This window comes from Liolophura sinensis, chromosome 6 (genome assembly GCF_032854445.1).
Source record: "Liolophura sinensis isolate JHLJ2023 chromosome 6, CUHK_Ljap_v2, whole genome shotgun sequence".
In the NCBI taxonomy this organism is placed as follows: Eukaryota; Metazoa; Mollusca; class Polyplacophora; order Chitonida; family Chitonidae; genus Liolophura; species Liolophura sinensis.
In genome coordinates this window covers 82202804-82223188 of record NC_088300.1, presented here as the reverse complement: position 1 = coordinate 82223188, position 20385 = coordinate 82202804, and the positions used below count along the sequence as shown (strand labels likewise).

At 42.9% G+C, this 20385-nt stretch overlaps 1 protein-coding gene across 1 annotated transcript in view; it reads left to right on the top strand.

Annotated features, from left to right (window-relative positions):
- The window catches only part of LOC135469398 (histone-lysine N-methyltransferase SETDB1-like), a 102117-nt gene extending 82942 nt beyond the window's left edge, over window positions 1-19175 (top strand). The window contains 13 exon segments of the mRNA XM_064748034.1: window positions 1534-1638; window positions 3056-3149; window positions 4966-5144; window positions 5529-5597; window positions 6750-6848; window positions 11724-11776; window positions 11779-11936; window positions 12204-12225; window positions 13578-13700; window positions 14904-15007; window positions 15561-15590; window positions 15592-15650; window positions 16376-19175. Coding sequence (XP_064604104.1) covers window positions 1534-1638; window positions 3056-3149; window positions 4966-5144; window positions 5529-5597; window positions 6750-6848; window positions 11724-11776; window positions 11779-11936; window positions 12204-12225; window positions 13578-13700; window positions 14904-15007; window positions 15561-15590; window positions 15592-15650; window positions 16376-16499 — 1219 coding nt within the window. The 3' untranslated portion in view covers window positions 16500-19175.
- The last annotated feature ends 1210 nt before the right edge of the window (window positions 19176-20385 follow it).

The window sequence follows — 20385 nt, the reverse complement described above, 5'->3', positions numbered from 1 at the left end:
TCCTCTGTCACTTCACATACAGGTGGACTGTGGTATTCCTTTGTCACCTCACAGACAAGTGGACTGAGAGACTCCTCTGTCACCTCACATACAGGTGGACTGAGATACTCCTCTGTCACCTCACAAACAGGTGGACTGAGATACTCCTGTCACCTCACAGACAGGTGGACTGAGATACTCCTCTATCACCTCACAGACAGGTGAACTGAGATACTCCTGTCATTTCACAGACAGGTGTGGACTGAGATACTCCTGTCACCTCAAAGACAGGTGGACGGAGATATTCCTCTGTCACCTCACAAACAGGTGGACTGAGATACTCCTCTTTTACCTCACAGACAGGTGGACTGAGATACTCCTCTGTCATCTCACAGACAGGTTGACTGAGAGACTCCTCTGTTATCTCACAGGCAGGTGGACTGAAATACTCCTGTCACCTTTCAAACAGATGGACTGAGATATTCCTTTCACCTTACAAATAGGTGGACTGAGATACTCCTCTGTCACCTCACAGACAGGTAGACTAAGATACTCCTCTGTCACCTCACAGACAAGTGGCCTGAGATATTTTTGTCACCTCACAAACAGGTGGACTGAGATACTCCTGTCACTTCACAGACAGGTGGACTGAGATACTCCCCTGTCACCTCAAAGACAGGTGGACTGAGGTACTCCCCTGTCACCTCACAGGCAGGTGGACTGAGATACTCCTCTGTCACCTCACAAACAGGTGGACTGAGATATTCCTGTCACCTCAGACAGGTGGACTGAGGTACTCCCCTGTCACCTCAAAGACAGGTGGACTGAGATATACCTCTGTCACTGCACAAACAGGTGGACTGAGATATTCCTCTGTCACCTCACAGACTGGTAGACTGACATACTCCTGTCACCTCACAAAAAACAGGTGGACTGAGATACTCCTGTCACCTCACAAACCGTTGGACTGATATACTCCTCTGTCAGCTCACAGACAGGTGGACTGAGATATTCTTGTCACCTCAGAAACAGGTGGACTGAGATACTCCTCTGTCAGCTTACAGACAGCTGAACTGAGGTTCTCCTGTCACCTCAGGGACAGATGGACTGAGATACTCCTGTCATCTCACAGATAGGTCGACTGAGATACTCCTCTGTCACCTTACAGACTGTTGGACTGAGATATTCTTTTGTCACCTCACAAACAGGTTGCCTGAGCCGCTCCTCTGTCACCTCACAGGCAGGTGGACTGGGAGACTCATCTGTCAGCTCACAGACAGGTGGACTGAGATACTCCTGACACCTCAGAGATCCTCCTCTATCTGCTGACATCACATGAACCCTGTTTTCACGTTAGCCATACATGCGTGATTGTTGAGTACTTTTTTCTGGTGTCTATAACATGTTGTATCTTATGGCCTAGTAATAATCCCAGTTTAAAAGCACATCAGAACAAAATGGGTTTAGTCATTTAAGGAATTTTTCCACCACTCCTCTGCAATAACTATGGCTATATTATCATTTGCCTTTTCGCTTCGTCTGTCCTCTTGGCAGGATCTATGAGTGTAATGCCCGTTGTAAGTGTGATAACAGATGTCACAATCGTGTGGCTCAGAATGGACTTGCCCTGCGGCTCCAGGTCTTCAAGACAGAAAATAGGTGAGTTCTCTGCAATGTAGGTGTGGAGTGCGAGTCTGCAGGTGTTTGAAATGCTTTGTAGTAATGTGTGAATCCAGCTCCCTGTAGTTTGTGATGTGTGCTTGAATCCACTTCCTACTGGTTATGATGTGTGCTTGAATCCAGCTCCCTGTGGTTTGTGAAGTGTCTTTGAATCCACCTCCCAGTGGGTTGTGATGTGTGCTTGAGTCCAGCTCTCTGTGGTTTGTGATGTGTGCTTGAATCCAGCTCTCTGTGGGTTGTGATGTGTGCTTGAATCCAGCTCTCTGTGGTTTGTGATGTGTGCTTGAATCCAGCTCTCTGTGGGTTGTGATGTGTGCTTGAATCCAGCTCTCTGTGGTTTGTGATGTGTGCTTGAATCCAGCTTCTACTGGTTATGATGTGTGCTTGAATCCAGCTCCCTGTGGTTTGTGAAGTGTGCTTGAATCCAGCTCACCCTATGTTGTGATTCGTGCTAGCTCAGCTCCCTCTGGTTTGTGATGTGTGCTTGAATGTATCTCCTTGTGGTTTGTGATGTATGCTTGAATGTATTTCCCTGTGGTTTGTGATGTGTGCTTGAATTCAGCTCCCCTTGCTTAGTGATGTGTGCTTGAATCCAGCTCCGCCTGCCTTGTGATGTGTGCTTGAATCCAGCTCCCCCTGCTTTGTGATGTGTGCTGGAATCCAGCTCCCCTGCTTTGTGATGTGTGCTTGAATCCAGCTCGGCCTGCTTTGTGATGTGTGCTTGAATCCAGCTCCGCCTGATTTGTGATGTGTGCTTGAATCCAGCTCGGCCTGCTTTGTGATGTGTGCTTGAATCCAGCTCCGCCTGATTTGTGATGTGTGCTTGAATCCAGCTCCGCCTGATTTGTGATGTGTGCTTGAATCCAGACCCGCCTGCTTTGTGATGTGTGCCTAAATCACATCTGCCTTGTAAATCCTTCAATCCCAGGTAAAATCATACATAAGAGATTTGCTATCAGTAATCTTTGGAACACTTTTCCTTTGCTCTCAGCATAAGAGGAATTAATTGAGCACCAATTAATTGGTGTCAAGATAATGTGATTGGTTGGGGTGTAATGCCTGGTTAAACATTAAACCTCATCTTTTTAACACCACAGCCCACATTTGCTGCTGTTGGGCTGTCACACCACAGCCCACATTTGCTGCTGTTGGGCCGTCACACCACAACATTTGTTGGTCATGCAGTTTAGTGGTCAAAGGTGCTTGCCTTTCAGTCTCTAGGATGCACAAGGTTCATACTCAGCCTTGGACTGGGAATTTGTAGATTCCCCTACTCTCAGTGCTCATGGGACAAATGAGGTGACAGTGATCTAACCACCATTGTATAAGTGACAAATTCTTGAGTATTGCATTAAACAGCAGTCAAATAAGTGAATACATATTCTGTCATCCCTAGGGGCTGGGGTCTACGGTGCCTCGATGACATCCCGTGTGGTGGATTTCTGTGCATCTACGCTGGTCAACTGCTAACTGAGCAGGGAGCAAATGAGGTAGGTTCTTCCTTAGCTGTCAAAGCAGGGGAAAAATGAGGTCCCCTGAGGCAGTCATTTCTCAGGGATGTAAGGTTGGCAGGGGAAGGCTGTCAGAGCAGGTGACAAATGAGGTGGGTGGGGCAAGGCTGTCATATCATGGGACAAATGAGGTGGGTAGAGGAAGGCTGTCATGGCAGGGGACAAATGAGGTGGGTGGGGGAAGGCTGTCACAGCAGGTGACAAATGAGGTGGGTGGGGGAAGGCTGTCATATCATGGGACAAATGAGGTGGGTAGAGGAAGGCTGTCATGGCAGGGGACAAATGAGGTGGGTGGGGGAAGGCTGTCACAGCAGGGGACAAATGAGGTGGGTAGGGGCGGTGAGGCAGTTATTTCTCAGGGACGTTAAGTGGGATGCCGACAGAGTAGGGAACAAGTAAGGCAGTTATTTATCAGACGTTAAGTGGGAGACTGACAGAACAGGGAACAAGTGAGGCAGATATTTCTCAAACATTATGTGGGAGGCTGACAGAGCAGGGAACTAGTGAGGCAGATATTTCTCAGACGTTAAGTGGGAGGCAGACAGAGCAGGGAACAAGTGAGGCAGATATTCTCGGACAATAAGTGGGAGGCAGACAGAGCAGGGAACAAATGTGGCAGATATTTCTCCAACATTAAGTGGGAGGCAGACAGAGCAGGGAACAAGTGAGGCAGATATTTCTCAGACGTTAAGTGGGAGGCAGACAGAGCAGGGAACAAATGTGGCAGTTATTTCTCAGACGTTAAGTGGGAGGCAGACAGAGCAGGGAACAATTGAGGCAGTTATTTCTCAGACGTTAAGTGGGAGGCAGACAGAGCAGGGAACAAATGTGGCAGTTATTTCTCGGATGTTAAGTGGGAGGCAGACAGTGCAGGGAACAAGTGAGGCAGATATTTCTCGGACATTATGTGGGAGGCTGACAGAGCAGGGAACAAGTGAGGCAGATATTTCTCAGACGTTAAGTGGGAGGCTGACAGCAGAGAGGAAGTGAGGCAGATATTTCTCAGACATTAAGTGGGAGGCAGACAGAGCAGGGAACAAGTGAGGCAGATATTTCTCGGACATTATGTGGGAGGCTGACAGAGCAGGGAACAAATGTAGCAGTTATTTCTCAGACATTAAGTGGGAGGCAGACAGAGCAGGGAACAAGTGAGGCAGATATTTCTCAGACGTTAAGTGGGAGGCAGACAGAGCAGGGAACAAATGTGGCAGTTATTTCTCGGATGTTAAGTGGGAGGCAGACAGAGCAGGGAACAAGTGAGGCAGATATTTCTCGGACATTATGTGGGAGGCTGACAGAGCAGGGAACAAGTGAGGCAGATATTTCTCAGACATTAAATGGGAGGCTGACAACAGGGAACAAGTGAGGCAGATATTTCTCAGACATTAAGTGGGAGGCAGACAGAGCAGGGAACAAGTGAGGCAGATATTTCTCGGACATTAAGTGAGAGGCAGACAGTGCAGGGAACTAGTGAGGCAGTTATTTCTCCAGGACGTTAAGTGGGAGGCTGACACAGCAGGAAGCAAGTGAGGCAGTTTTTTCTCAGATTTGCAAAGTTCCAGCTGACTGACTGTTGTTCCCAACAGGTGAATTTTTTAGATGACTGTCAAGAAAAACAAAAGTCTACTTGAACCTTTTAACCCTGTTACATGTAATGTGAAGCAAGAAAAGTTTAGTGGTAAATATGTGGTAAATGGGAACACCATAGGGTGTCTTGCAGACTTGCTAAAGCAATGTGCTAGTTCTATGTTTTATCTGTGGCCTATATCTACAACATGTATTTGTATGTTGTCAGGATGGGCAGACGTATGGGGATGAGTACTTGGCAGAGCTGGATTACATGGAGGTTGTAGAGAGCCACAAAGAGGGCTATGAGAGTGATGTACCTGATCTACAGGAAATCAACAATGGTGGGGAAGAGGATGAGGAGGAAGAAGATGATGATGATGGAGTCAAGTCACGCAGTTCTGACAGGTAAACCATGGGTAGGATATTGTCAAGGAGCTCTGACAGGTTAACAAGGATGAAGGTGTCAAGTCACACAGCTCTGTCCAGTAAACAAGTGGTAGGGTGTCATGTCACACAGCTCTGACAGGTAAACAAGGGGTTGGGTGTCAAGTCACACAGCTCGGACAGGTAAACAAGGATTAGGGTGTCGAGTCACACAGCTCGAACAGATAAACAAGTTGTAAAAGGAACATTGTGTCCAGCAACACAGCTCTGTCAGGTGAACAAGCAGTAAATGGAACATTGTTTCAAGCTACACAGCTCAGACAATGTTTGGGGTGTCAAATTACACAGGTGGGGCAGAGATTCCTTAACCATAAGACAAATCATATGATGCATTTGTTGTTTCAGTGATTTTGACGGTGGAAAGTTAGACAATGTTCAGGAAGATATCCAAGAACTGAGAACTCTTCCTGCCAGGTATGTAGAGATCCAAATTCGTGGCCATAATACAGTGTTTTTGGGTATGGCTAGTGGGTGTCCATGGTTCTATAGGTAAAGGAAAACAGGTACAAATGTAGTTTTGCAAATGTGATCATGTAACTCTGGCTTCATGGAGGAGGACATGATCAAATGTGGTCATGTAACTCTGGCTTCATGAAGGAGGACATGGGCAAATGTGGTCATGTAACTCTGGGTTCATGGAGGAGGACATGATCAAATGTGGTCATGTAACTCTGGCTTCATGAAGGAGGACATGGGCAAATGTGGTCATGTAACTCTGGCTTCATGGAGGAGGACATGGGCAAATGTGGCCATTTAACTCTGGCTTCATTGAGGAGGAAGACAGGCAAATGTGGTCATGTAACTCTGGCTTCATGGAGGAGGACATGGGCAAATGTAGTCCTGTATACCTGGCTTCATGGAGGAGGACATGGGCAAATGTGGGTCATGTCACTCTGGCTTCATGGAGGAGGATATGGGCAAATGTGGCCATTTATCTCTGGCTTCATGGAGGAGGACATGATCAAATGTGATCATGTCACTCTGGCTTCATGTATGAAGAAAAGGATATGGGCAAATGTGGTCATGTAACCCTGGCTTCATGGAAGAGAACAGGTCCTGTACAAAATGTATGTCTGGCTTTACGGAGAGTGAGAGGGACAAATTTAGTCCTCTATGTCTGGCTTCAGGTGGGGGGTAGGGACAAATATGGTTCTGTACATGTATGTCTGGCTTTGTGGATTAATTTAATCCATCTTTTTATGTATGGAATATCTTCTGTAAGTACTATTCAATTTTTATAAAATTTTGTGTGCAGGTTCACTTTGCGTAAAAACTAGCCATATCCATGCACACCTTGTGCAAATTTATTATTTCCTTTACTCTGAGTGGGTGTTTTTTTCTGCACAATAGCTGCTTCAGATGTTTTCAGATTTAGATAAAATTAGCAAATAGATTCGTTTTGAGAAAAAGTTTGATCAAATTCGTAAACCGGCTTGCTTCATGCTTAAATTTTGAATATTTTGCTTTTTGTTTTACCTGAATCAGGTTGTTTTCTATGACTCAAATTTGCTTTGTGCATGTGTCTACTTCTGTCTCTTGTTAACACTGTTTTCTGCCATACCACAGGAACCGAGGCTCTAGACAAAAAGATTCCAAAGAGAAAAAAACAGGAAAGCTAAGCAAACTTGTTTTGAGGCGTGACTCAGGGAGTCAGGAGAAGGAATGGTAATCAAAGATGTGTTGTATGTGAAGGATTTCAGTGAGGGGCTGGGCTTTTTTCAGGGCATGATGGCAAACAAAGTGTGTTAATGTGCGTGTAATAGGTTATGGCATACATGTGTTATTCAGATTTGGAAGCCTGGTTTTCAAATTGTTTACATGTTAATGAGTGTCATAGACATGAAGATTGAACTGTTTTTAATACACTTCCCGTATTGATTCATTTATTAACTAAATCTTTCTAAGTCTGTAATTTTTTTCATAGCCTGTAATAATGTGCCATGTTTTACTAACTGTTGGCAATGTACAGTGGTAGTCATCTTTGGCTTATCAGCTGTTTTCCTTGTACTGGCACATTGTGTATACATGCTTTAATATTTAAAGTTGCCATGAGGACTTGAAAATTGCATGCTATATACATGTGTTACATGTGCAAAATAATTTTGAATTACGTTATAAATTTATTTCTTGCCAGAAGTATGATGGTGTCTGTTTCGCTAACAATCTCAAATTCTCTCTTGATGTCAGCTAATTTGCATACTTTTTTTGTCAGTGAATAAAAACAATTGTTAAGGGGCAGTATCTGAGAAATCAATCATATCAGCTTTTGATGAAACTTTTCAATGGAAGAATCAACTGACAAATGGCTAATTGTAAAGTTTAATTTCCCTTTGGAGATCTCCTTTTATGTTGTCTTTGTGATGATAGTGTACTGTAAGATTTAATGAGGGATCTCCCTTAATGTCTTGTGAGATTTAATGAGGGCTCTTACTTAATCTTGTGTTGTAATGATACTGTATTGTTTGGGAGATTTAATGCGGGATTTCCATTAATGTTGTCTTTGGGTTGATACTAAATAGTGAGTGTAGATTTAATGGGCGATTAATGTTGTCTTGTGATTGTGAGCATTAATGAGGGATCTCGAGTAATGTTGTCTTACAGGAGTGATAGTGTATTTTGAGTAGATTTAATGTGGGATGTCCATTAATGTTGTCTGTGATGATAGTATCATGTGAGATTTAATGAGGGATCTTCCTTAATGTTGTCTTTGATGATAGTGTTATGTGAGGTTTAATGAGGGATCTCCCCTAATGTTGTCATGTGAGATTTAATGAGTGATCTCCCTTAATGTTGTCTTAACCTGTGACCTAACCTCCAGACTCACACTTGTTAATAAAGACCATGCTAACAGTGTACCTACATATGAACTTATAGACATTATGCAGAGAATTGAGGGTGTGGGAAGGAATGTTGAGGATGTGGGGATGAGTATTGGGGATGCAAATATGCATATTTAGGGTGTGAGGATGAGTATATAGGATATGAACATGCATGTTAATGATGTAGGGAAGAGTGTTGGGGATGCCAACATGCGTATTTAGGGTGTGGGGATAAATATATGGGATGTGAACATGCATACATTATTATGATTTGGGGATGTTAAGATGCATATTAATGATGTGGAGATGAGCATTGGGGATGTGAACATGCATATTAATGGTGTGGGGATGAGTATTGGGGATGCCAACATGCGTATTTAGGGTGTGGGGATAAATATATGGGATGTGAACATGCATTTTTAGGGTGTGGGGATGAATATATGGGATGTGAACATGCATATTAATGATGTGGAGATGAGTATTGGGGATGCCAACATGCGTATTTAGGGTGTGGGGATAAATATATGGGATGTGAACATGCATACATTATTATGATTTGGGGATGTTAAGATGCATATTAATGGTGTGGAGATGAGTATTGGGGATGTGAACATGCATATTAATGATGTGGGGATGAGTATTGGGGATGTGAACATGCATATTAATGATGTGGGGATGAGTATTGGGGATGTGAACATGCATATTAATGATGTGGGGATGAGTATTGGGGATGTGAACATGCATATTAATGATGTGGGGATGAGTATTCGGGATGCGAACATGCATATTTAGGGTGTGGGGATGAATATATGGGATGTGAACATGCATAGTTAGAGTGTGGGGATGAATATATGGGATGTGAACATGCATAGTTAGGGTGTGGGGATGACTATTCAGGATGCGAACATGCATATTTAGGGTGTGGGGATGAATATATGGGATGTGAACGTGCATATTTAGGGTGTGGGGATGAATATATGGGATGTGAACATGCATAGTTAGGGTGTGGGGATGAGTATTCGGGATGTGAACATGCATATTTAGGGTGTGAGGATGAATATATGGGATGTGAACATGCATAGTTAGGGTGTGGGGATGAATACATGGGATGTGAACATGCATAGTTAGGGTATGGGGATGAATATATGGGATGTGAACATGCATATTTAGGGTGTGGGGATGAATACATGGGATGTGAACATGCATATTTAGGGTGTGGGGATGAATATATGGGATGTGAACATGCATATTTAGGGTTTTTTGGATGAATATATGGGATGTGAACATGCATAGTTAGGGTGTGGGGATGAATATATGGGATGTGAACATGCATATTTAGGGTGTGGGGATGAATACATGGGATGTGAACATGCATATTTAGGGTGTGGGGATGAATACATGGGATGTGAACATGCATAGTTAGGGTGTGGGGATGAGTATTGGGAATGTGAACATGCATATTTAGGGTGTGGGGATGAATATATGGGATGTGAACATAACATACATAGTTAGGGTGTGGGGATGAATATATGGGATGTGAACATGCATAGTTAGGGTGTGGGGATGAGTATTCGGGATGTGAACATGCATATTTAGGGTGTGGGGATGAATACATGGGATGTGAACATGCATATTTAGGGTGTGGGGATGAATATATGGGATGTGAACATGCATATTTAGGGTGTGGGGATGAATACATGGGATGTGAACATGCATAGTTAGGGTGTGGGGATGAATACATGGGATGTGAACATGCATATTTAGGGTGTGGGGATGAGTATTCGGGATGCGAACATGCATATTTAGGGTGTTGGGATGAATACATGGGATGTGAACATGCATATTTAGGGTGTGGGGATGAGTATTCGGGATGTGAACATGCATATTTAGGGTGTGGGGATGAATATATGAGATGTGAACATGCATAGTTAGGGTGTGGGGATGAATATATGGGATGTGAACATGCATATTTAGGGTGTGGGGATGAATATAGGGGATGTGAACATGCATATTTAGGGTGTGGGGATGAATATATGGGATGTGAACATGCATATTGAGGATGTGGGAGTGAATACCAAGGATCTGGGCATGCTTATTGAAGATGTGGGAATGACTACAAGGGGTGTGGGAATGACTGCCAAGAGTGTGGGAAGGAATATTGTATATTAGCCAGTGGTGTGGAGGATGCAAATCTACTACGTAGGGACATGTATATGTATTTTGTCTTTTTTGAATGCCAATAGCCCCATGACATGTCTATGTATTGTGTATTATTTGAATGCCAATAGCCACATGACATGTCTATGTATTGTGTATTATTTGAATGCCAATAGCCACATGACATGTCTATGTATTGTGTATTATTTGAATGCCAATAGCCTCATGACATGTATATTCATTCACCAAAACATTACTTTGTAGCCGCAACATGTAATCCTCAACAATCAGAGTAGATCTGAATTTCAGTATGCGGTGACAAAGCGCTAGTAATCCTCAGAGAATGTAATAATTGTTGATGGACATAAACATGTTACATTTATGCCTATTTCTGTTTTCCACGCATTTATAATGAATATATCAATATTGACAGATATGGAGTTCTGGACTGGACAGATTCATGTATACATTTACATTCAATAATGAATTTCATGACATGTATATTATTCATTATTCAATAATGAGTTTCACAGACAATCTTTCTAAAGCTACTGAGGTCAATGGCCAATCCTGACATTTCAACCTTTAAATTACAAAGTCACGAATATGTTAACTAATAAATCTGAAAGCTCAAATAGTTGATGTCCAACCTGTTGTGCTTCACATACGTTAGCAGTATTATTACTATACAGCAATAGTGGCAATACTTCTTATCTCTGTGCATTCCCAGCTTCTCTTACCTTTCCAGAACACATGATACAACATTTTGTAGGCTTTCTATGGGTATCTCTCAGGTAACATTTTTATAACTTCATCCAGAGTTTGACACATCTCTCGGCTGTGTTAGTAAATGGTAAACGACTACACTGGCTTTTAGCAGGTGCAAACATGTAGGCATGCTCTTTATGTGTCACATAGTGCAGTCTTTCCACTTGATAAAACCGTAAAATTCAGACTGAGTCTACTTGAGGAAACAGCTCCTAGAATGTATGCTAGGATCAATGTTTTTCACATTTATGCAACTTGCTTTAAATTAGAAAGCAGTTCTAAGGGACATGTTGTTACTGTGTTATGTAGTTATGCACTCATTTTCCCATGCCATAACTGTGTTGTTGAAATAGTTACCAAGATACGTTGACACAAACTTTAAAAATGGGCCTGCAGTAATCATTACCAAGTTTTAAGATACACCCTGATGTAATCTAGAGAAATGTTCCTGCTGGAATAACTTACAAGATACTTGACTTTAACTATAAAAATATGCATTCATTTTTTTATTTGGAGTTTCGTGCTGTACTCAAGAGTATTTCCCTTATATGACTAGATATCTCTGCCTCTGTATCTCTGTCCTTGCCTCAGTCTGTCCCAGTCTCTGTGAAGATGTGCCTGCCTCTGTCTAGATGTCACTGACTGTCTGTCTGTCTGTACAGCTTACCTCATCTGCCTAAACCCAGTAATGTCCAGAGGGTAGACTGATACTAGGCATGAAAGCCAAAATAAGAACTTTGTATAATGTATGTGAATCAAACATTCATGTATGCTCTCTGAATTGACACACATGCAGGTCAATCAAGGTACAAGATACATCATCAAGATCAAAGACTGCTGATTGGCTAGACAAGATCCCAGTAAGGCAGGTACAGAGGATTGCGAGGGAGACAAGCTTTGCAGCTTGGGCGCTAATGGATCAAAAGCCACAAACATCTTCTCTGTACTCGAGAGGGGCGAGTCTAAGGAGGGAGGGGATAGTGATGAGCTTCCTGACTTGGATGAGCCCTGAGTGGGGGGAGTGCCTGATGGTAAGTCACAGACATCTCCGTGCTTGAGAGGGGTGAGTCTTTTGAGGGAGGGGATAGTGATGAGCCCCTGAGTGGGAGAGCGCCTTATGGTAAGTCACAGACATCTCTGTGCTTGAGAGGGACGAGTCTTATCAGGAAAGGGATAGTAATGAGCCCCTGAGTGGGAGAGCGCCTTATGGTAAGTCACAGACATCTCCGTGCTTGAGAGGGGTGAGTCTTATCAGGAAAGGGACAGTGACAAGCCCCTGAGTGGGGGAGTGCCTGATGGTAAGTCACAGACATCTCCGTGCTTGAGAGGGGTGAGTCTTTTGAGGGAGGGGATAGTGATGAGCCCCTGAGTGGAGGGGGGACCCTGATGGTAAGTCACAGACATCTCTGTGCTTGAGAGGGATGAGCCTTATCAGGAAAGGGATGGTGACGAGCCCCTGAGTGTGTGTGTGTTTTGGGGGGGGGGGGGGGGACCTGATGGTAAGTCACAAACATATCCGTGCTTGAGAGAGGTGAATCTAAGGGATGACAGTGATGTGCTTGGGGTTTAATGTCGTACTCAACAATTTTTCACTCATATGACGACAAAGGAATCCTTAGGGTGTATGTAATGTATCTCCTTGTTGCAGGACGGATTTCCACCACTCTTTTATCTAGTGCTTTTACACTGAGACGACTTACCAAAGGCAAGATACTGATGATATCAGTCGACTTAAAACTTCCTCTTTTAAAGTCTTAGGTGTGACTCGACGTGACCTTGAGGGTTGTGATACGTGTACATGTATGTTGACATGACCTTGAGGGTTGTGGTAAGTGTATGTTGACTTTGAGGGTCGTGATACATATACATGAGTGTTTGACATGACCTTGAGGGTTGTGATAAGTGCATGTTGACATGACCGTGAGGGTTGATTTTTTTTTTTTTTTTTTTTTTGATTGGTATTTTACGCCGTACTCAAGAATATTTCACTTATACGACGGCGGCCAGCATTATGGTGGGTGGAAACCGGGCACAGCCCAGGGAAAACCCACGACCATCCGCAGGTTGCTGCCAGACCTTCCCACTTACGGCCGGAGAGAAAGCCAGCATGAGCTGGACTTGAACTCACAGCGACCGCATTGGTGAGAGGCTTCTGGGTCATTACGCTGCGCTAGCGCGCTAACCGACTGAGCCACGGAGGCCCCTCCTTGAGGGTTGTGATAACTGTATGTTGATATGACCTAGACATTCATGACAGGTGTATGTTGATATGACCTAGACATTGATGAAACGTGTATGTTGATGACATTAAAGGTTGTGGTAAGTGTATGTTGACATGACCTAGACATTGATGAAACGTGTATGTTGATGACATTAAAGGTTGTGGTAAGTGTATGTTGACATGACCTTGAGAATTGTGATAAATGTATGTTGACTTGACCGTGAGGGTTGTGATAACTGTATGTTGACATGACCTTGAGGGTTTTGAGTACATGTATATGTATGTTGATGTGACCTTGTCTTGACTCTGGACTAGAAAGAGTTAAGTTTCACTAATATATGTCCTGTAGACTTCCTGTGTCTCCCAGTAAATCATTGTTGGTACATTTCTTATATTTGCCAGTCTTACATAAAACCTGTTTATTTGTAGCCCACAAGGAGTCTCGGGTGAAAAATTTGCCAAACCCAAACAAAGGGTTTTTACGAGCTCATCGTAGTATGGGAGGTTCAGTACGCTTTGACCATGGCCGGGAGCCCAAACTCAATGACTCGGGTAAGTAAGATTCTTTCCATGCTCAAGGAAGGTATTAGTACCTGACCCGTGCCCTACATTTGCAATCTGAACCTCTTTCAAAATTTCTAACTGGTATGTCAATCTCTGTACAAAATGTCAAAAAATACACATATTTTCAGAGTGCCAGCAAGTACATGCACATGTATGATGTGTAGTTTCTGAAAATATGTATGTAGTGTTACCTAGTATAGTATGTGCCCAGACTTTTTAGGCATGTGCCCAGACTTTTTAAACATGTGCTCAGACTTTTTAGGCATGTGCTCAGACTTTCCAGGCACGTGCCCAGACATTCCAGGCATGTGCTCAGACTTTCCAAAATGCAGAATAATAACCATTAAGTACATGGACATAAATACAGCTGTATGTACATGTGTATGTAGTGTTACCTAGCTTGGTATGTGCCCAGACTTTCCAGGCGTGTGCCCAGACTTTTCAGGTATGTGCCTAGACTTTCCAAGCTTATGTCCAGACTTTCTAAAATGCAGAATAACAACCATTAAGTACATGGACATATATATAGCTGTACATGTATGTAGTGTTACCTGGTATAGTATGTGCCCAGACTTTCCAGGCATGTGCACAGACTTCCAAAATGCAGATAAATTACCATTAAGTACATGGACATATATACAGCTGTATGTACATGTGTATGTAGTGTTACCTGGTATAGTATGTGCCCAGATATTCCAGGCATGTGCCCAGACTTTCCAGTCATGTGCCCAGACTTCCCAGGCATGTGCCCAGACTTTTCAAAATGCAGATTAATTACCATTAAGTACATGGACATTAAGCTGTATGTATGTCTGTATTGTTGCCTTGTGTTGTATGTGCCCAGACTTTCCAAAATGCAGTTGAATTACCAGTAAGCATAATGTACATACATGAGTATATGCATAGTGGCCTTGTGATCCCAGCCCTAATGCTTGAGATTCTATGGCAGAAATTTGCCCTGTGTTGCCAAATGAGTACAGTTCAACTACATTTTCATTTGTAATAAAGCAGTGAGATGAGTAATACACTCATAACTAAGCAGTTAATTTGAAAGCAGATCGGAGCAGACTAAAATCTACGTGTGAATGGTGACAGAACAGACAAAGACTCATGTGTGCTGCATGGGGTATACTGTACAACTCTTGCTGTACAGCTTGACTTCTTGACTATTTATTTCTGTTTGATTGACAGGTGGGAAAGACGAGACAAAAGGAACACGCTATTACTTTCAAGACAGTCAGCAATGCTACGTGATGGACGCCAAATCCATGGGCAACATAGGTCGCTATCTGAATGTAAGAAGTACTTGCTATTTGCCATCCCAAACGGAACTAGGGACTAGATTGGGGTTGTTACCCGTGGAGTAATTCGATGTGTACTAGGTCTGCCCATTGATTGATTGGATGTGTACTAGGTCTGCCTGTTGAGTGATTTGATGTGTACTGGGCCTGCCTATTGAGTGATTTCATGTGTACTAGGCTCCGGTGACACGTGGGAAGGTCTGACTGTAACCTGCGGATGGTCGTGGGTTTACCTTGTGCTCTGCACGGTTCCCACCCACTATAATGCTGGCCGCCAGGATATAAGTGAAATATTCTTGAGTATAGTGTAAAACATTAATGAAATAAATAAATACCAGGTCTGCCTGTTGAGTGATTCAATGTGTACTGGGTCTGCCTGTTGAGTGATTTGATGTGTACCAGGTCTGCCTATTGATTGATTTTATGTATCCTTGATCCGGACATTGGGTGATTTGATGTGTCCTCAGTCTGCCTGTTGATTGATTTGATGTGTTTATGGCCTGCCTATCTATTGATTGATGTGATGTATCCATGGTCTGTTTAACAGCATAGCTGCTCACCAAATGTGTTTGTACAGGAATGTGTTTGTGGACACCCATGACCTCAGGTTCCCCTGGGTAGCTTTCTTTGCTGCTAAGTAAGTATATCAGCATCATTTCTATTGTGACTCCAAGTTATTCCATTTCCATTTCAAATAAATTAAATGAGTTGTATTAGACCTGACCAGCGCTTCACATATGAAAGTTTTGATTTCACATATGGCTTCTGACTGAGTGATCGTATCCATCAGTGCAAGAGCTGGCCCGTGACCGTAACAAGGTGGGAATAAATCGGTGGTATGTTACATTGGGCCTGCCCATTTATTCCCATGCTGTGAGAACAGCAACATTTGCTGCACTCAACTCGAACCAAAAAAACATGTCATCAAAAACAATATGTGACTAGGTTTGTTGTGATTAGTAGATTGTATACCAGACATCTGAGTACAGCATGGCTGAACTAAATTTCTGTGCTGTGCATTGGCCAGTGTTGTACGTGTAATTCAACCTATGTAGTCTATAGACCTGTAGTTTTACGTGGCTTATTCAGCACCAGACATTGGTGGTACATCAACTCATTGTGAGGTGGCGTCTTCGTCCATTGTGGCTGACTAGCTGTAGACAGTCATCATGATACAACTAAACTCAAAACGAAGGAAAGATATGGTCCCTTATCGTGAGTTATTTGGGATTTGTCAGCTTGTTTAATTCAAAGGCAGACTAAACACACAGTTTTCTTCTGTAAAACACAGAGCCGGGCAGCATTTCAAGAGGCGTATTCATAGTTCACACTGTAACACTAATGCTTTTTTATTATCTGTAGGTACATTAGGGCTGGCACAGAACTTACTTGGGATTATAACTACACTGTGGAAGTGTACCTGGCAAAATACTGTATTGTTACTGTGGCTCAGCAGACTGTAGAGGCCGACTGTTGTGAGGACTGACCAGGGACAACAAACCATGGGAAGTGTACCTGGAAAAATACTGTATTGTTATCATGGCTCAGGAGACTGTAGAGGCCGACTGTTGTGAGGACTGACCAGGGCCAACACACCAGGAAAGTGTACCTGGAAAAATACTTTTTTTATTATTGTGGCTCAGTAGACTGTAGAGGCCGACTGTTGTGAGGACTGACCAGGGACAACAAACCATAGGAAGTGTACCAGGCAAAATACTGTATTGTTACCATGGCTCAGCAGACTGTAGAGGCCGACTGTTGTGAGAACTGACCAGGGCCAACACACCAGGGAAGTGTACCAGGCAAAATACTGTATTGTTATTGTGGCTCAGCAGACTGTAGAGGCCGACTGTTGTGACAACTATCCCTCCAAGTGTTAGTCATGTCAGGTGTTGTAAAAGCAAGTATGTGTGTTGTGTCAGGTTTCACAAACCAAGTATGCCTGCCATGCCAGGTGCAAGAGCCAGTGCACATATGTGCATTGCTGTGTTGGAAGACAACAGAACACAGAGTATTGCTATGTTGGAAGACAACAGAACATAGAGCATTGCTGTGTTGGAAGATTACAGAACACTGATCATTGCTGTGTGGGAAAATTACAGCACATAGAGCATTACTGTGTTGGAAGGCTACAACACACAGATCACTGCTGTGTTGGAAGACTACAACACACAGAGCATTGCTATTTTGGAAGACTACAGCGCACAGAGCATTGCTCTTTTGGAAGACAACAGAATACAGAGCATTGCTATGTTAGAAGACTACAGAACAGAGCATTGCTATGTTGGAAGACAACTGAACATAGAGCGTTGCTTTGTTGGAAGACTGCAGCACACAGAACATTGCTGTGTTGAAAGGCTACAGAACACAGAAAATTGTCGTTTTGGAAGACTACAGCACACAGCATTGCTGTGGTGCAAGGCTACAGCACACAGATCACTGCTGTGTTGGAAGGCTACAACACACAGATCACTGCTGTGTTGGAAGACTACAACACACAGAGCATTGCTATTTTGGAAGACTACAGTGCACAGAGCATTGCTCTTTTGGAAGACAACAGAATACAGAGCATTGCTATGTTGGAAGACTACAGAACAGAGCATTGCTGTGTTGGAAGACAACTGAACATAGAGCATTGCTTTGTTGGAAGACTGCAGCACACAGAACATTGCTGTGTTGAAAGGCTACAGAACACAGAAAATTGTTGTTTTGGAAGACTACAGCACACAGCATTGCTGTGGTGCAAGGCTACAGCACACAGATCACTGCTGTGTTGGAAGGCTACAGCACACAGATCACTGCTGTGTTGGAAGGCTACAGCACACAGAGCTTTGCTGTGTTGGAAGGCTACAATACTCATAGCATGGCTGTGTTGGAAGGACTACAGCACACAGAGCATTGCTTTTTTGGAAGACTACAGCACACACAGCATTGCTGTGTTGCAAGGCTACAGCACACAGATACACTGCTGTGTTGCAAGGCTACAGCACACAGATCACTTGCAGTGGTGGAAGGCTACAGCACACATAGCATTGCTGTGTTGGAAGACTACAGCACACAGAGCTTTGCTGTGTTGGAAGACTACCTCTCACAGGGCATTGTTGTGTTGAAGGACTACAGCACACATAGCATATATGTATAACAATAAATGCTATACACAATGGAAGTATTTGGAAGACTACAGGCACACATTGCATTGCTGTGTTGGAAGACTACAGCACACAACATTGTTGTGTTGCACGGCTACAGCACACAGATCACTGCTGTGTTGGAAGACTACAGCACAGATCACTGCTGTGTTGGAAGGCTACAGCACACAGAGCATTACTGTGTTGGAAGACTACAGCACACAGCATTGCTGTGTTGCAAGACTACCTCTCACAGGGCATTGTTGTGTTGAAAGAATACAACACACATAGCATTGCTGTGTTGGAACACTACAACACACAGAGCTTTGCTGTGTTGAAATACTACAGCACACAGAGCATTGCTGTTTTGGAAGACTACAGCACAATCTGACTACAGTCAGATCAGTACTTGACCTAAGCTTTTGCCCATGACCAGATTACCGATTCGGTCTGATTGTGACAGCTCCATGTATTTGTTTTTATGTTTGTTTGGAGGTTAGGATGATCGTCTACTGGAAGAATGAAAGTTTCAACGTCAAATGTAATATTTTGTGATTTTTTTTCTAAAAATGCACTTTTTAGACCATTTTGTAGTAACTACAGGTAGTTGCAAGGGCGTGTCAGAGAGGTCAGATAAAAACAACGGGCAGGGGAAATTCAGGAGGCAGAAGGGAAGGCTGGTGGCTTAATTATGACTTGTTTACAGATCCTATTGGGCTGGGGTAATGAGTTCAGTATACCAGCAAATGTGCAGCAAGTTGTCAGGAGAATCACAACCTGAGCTTTACATGAATATACACAGTCAGTATTGATTGTATGCATATCGAATGGGACCATTTAGAAAATAAATGTTGCTGTTGTAATCATTAGGAAATAGTTGTGTATCCTGTGACAAGTGTTTTGGCCTCCTCCATCATTTCCATGTACGTGTAGATGTTATATGTTGTGTGTTAGGTCATCGACTCTAATCCTTTGTTTCTCTTGCTGTTGTATATTTTCTCCATAAAAATTTCAATACAATACTTTATTGCTAACCTGTTGTCCTGTATTGTTTGCGTGGGGATGGGTCTTGAGTGAATTATCCAAATGGCAGTTCATTCCCAGCTTCTGTAAAGGATCCCTCAAGTTTTCCCCAGCTCCACTAGTGTTGGCTCTTTTTTGGGATAAGGAATTGACAAGTGCTTATATTTACATCAGGTTTATTGGCGGTGCTTTGTTTCCTCTGTGTCCTTGACATACCATTTGAATCAAATGATTGTATGCTCTGTCTTAACTACAACTGGTTTTCTAATATGCGTGAAAACTGATGTAAACACCTGTAGCCAATGAATGACCCATACAAGACAAAAACCAAGTCAAACAGAGCACAAATTTTCATTGTCAAAATAAGGCGTCAAAGTTAGGCTAATGGAGGTGCATGTTTATTAATATTCATGATTAATACAAAGGCCTCGTTTCAACCACAGAGTCCACTCATTCTGGATTAAGTTAGAAGGTCTGCAGCAAGGTGCAGATGGTGGTGGGTTTCCTCCCACCATAACGCTAGCCGCCATTGTGTAAGTGAAATATTCCTGAGCACGACGTAAAAAAATCAATCAGATAAATAAATCTATCAACCAGTCTCGCGTTTCCATTGCAAAAATTAATTTTTAGCCCGCCTGTGTAAAGTACAGGTGTAGCTTATTTCATACCGTTGAATGTCGGAGTGTTAGCGTCCAGTGATAGGGAAAGCAATTTTAAACAAAATGTTAAGGTGGTATATTAAAAGTACTGCAGGTATTCAGCGCCGGATTTGATAACATATAGAGCAGTATAGAACTGAGAGGGGGTGGGGGTTGATATTCCATCGTTGATTCGGTGTGTACATATTAAGTACCGTAAATTATTGAATTCCTGACTTAGTGTATCGTGTATAACAATAAATGCTATACACAATTTTATAACATATAAAATGTTAGGGTTGGGATCATAAAAAGTATTGCATGTATTGACGTGAAGTTTTACATGCATATAAAGCACGATGACGCAAGGTTGATGTTCCCTTGTTGACGCTCTGTTAGCATACTATTTACTGTAAATTACCAATTCACAATTTCAGTTCTTTGTAAATTGAGCTGAAGTTTTGCATTCATGTGTCTCATAGAGACAAGCTCTTTAGTCACCTTCCTGCCAATTGTAAGTTTGTTTGATTAATACATGGTGTAGTAGATGGCCTACAGGTGAACCAGTCCCTGCACTGAAAAC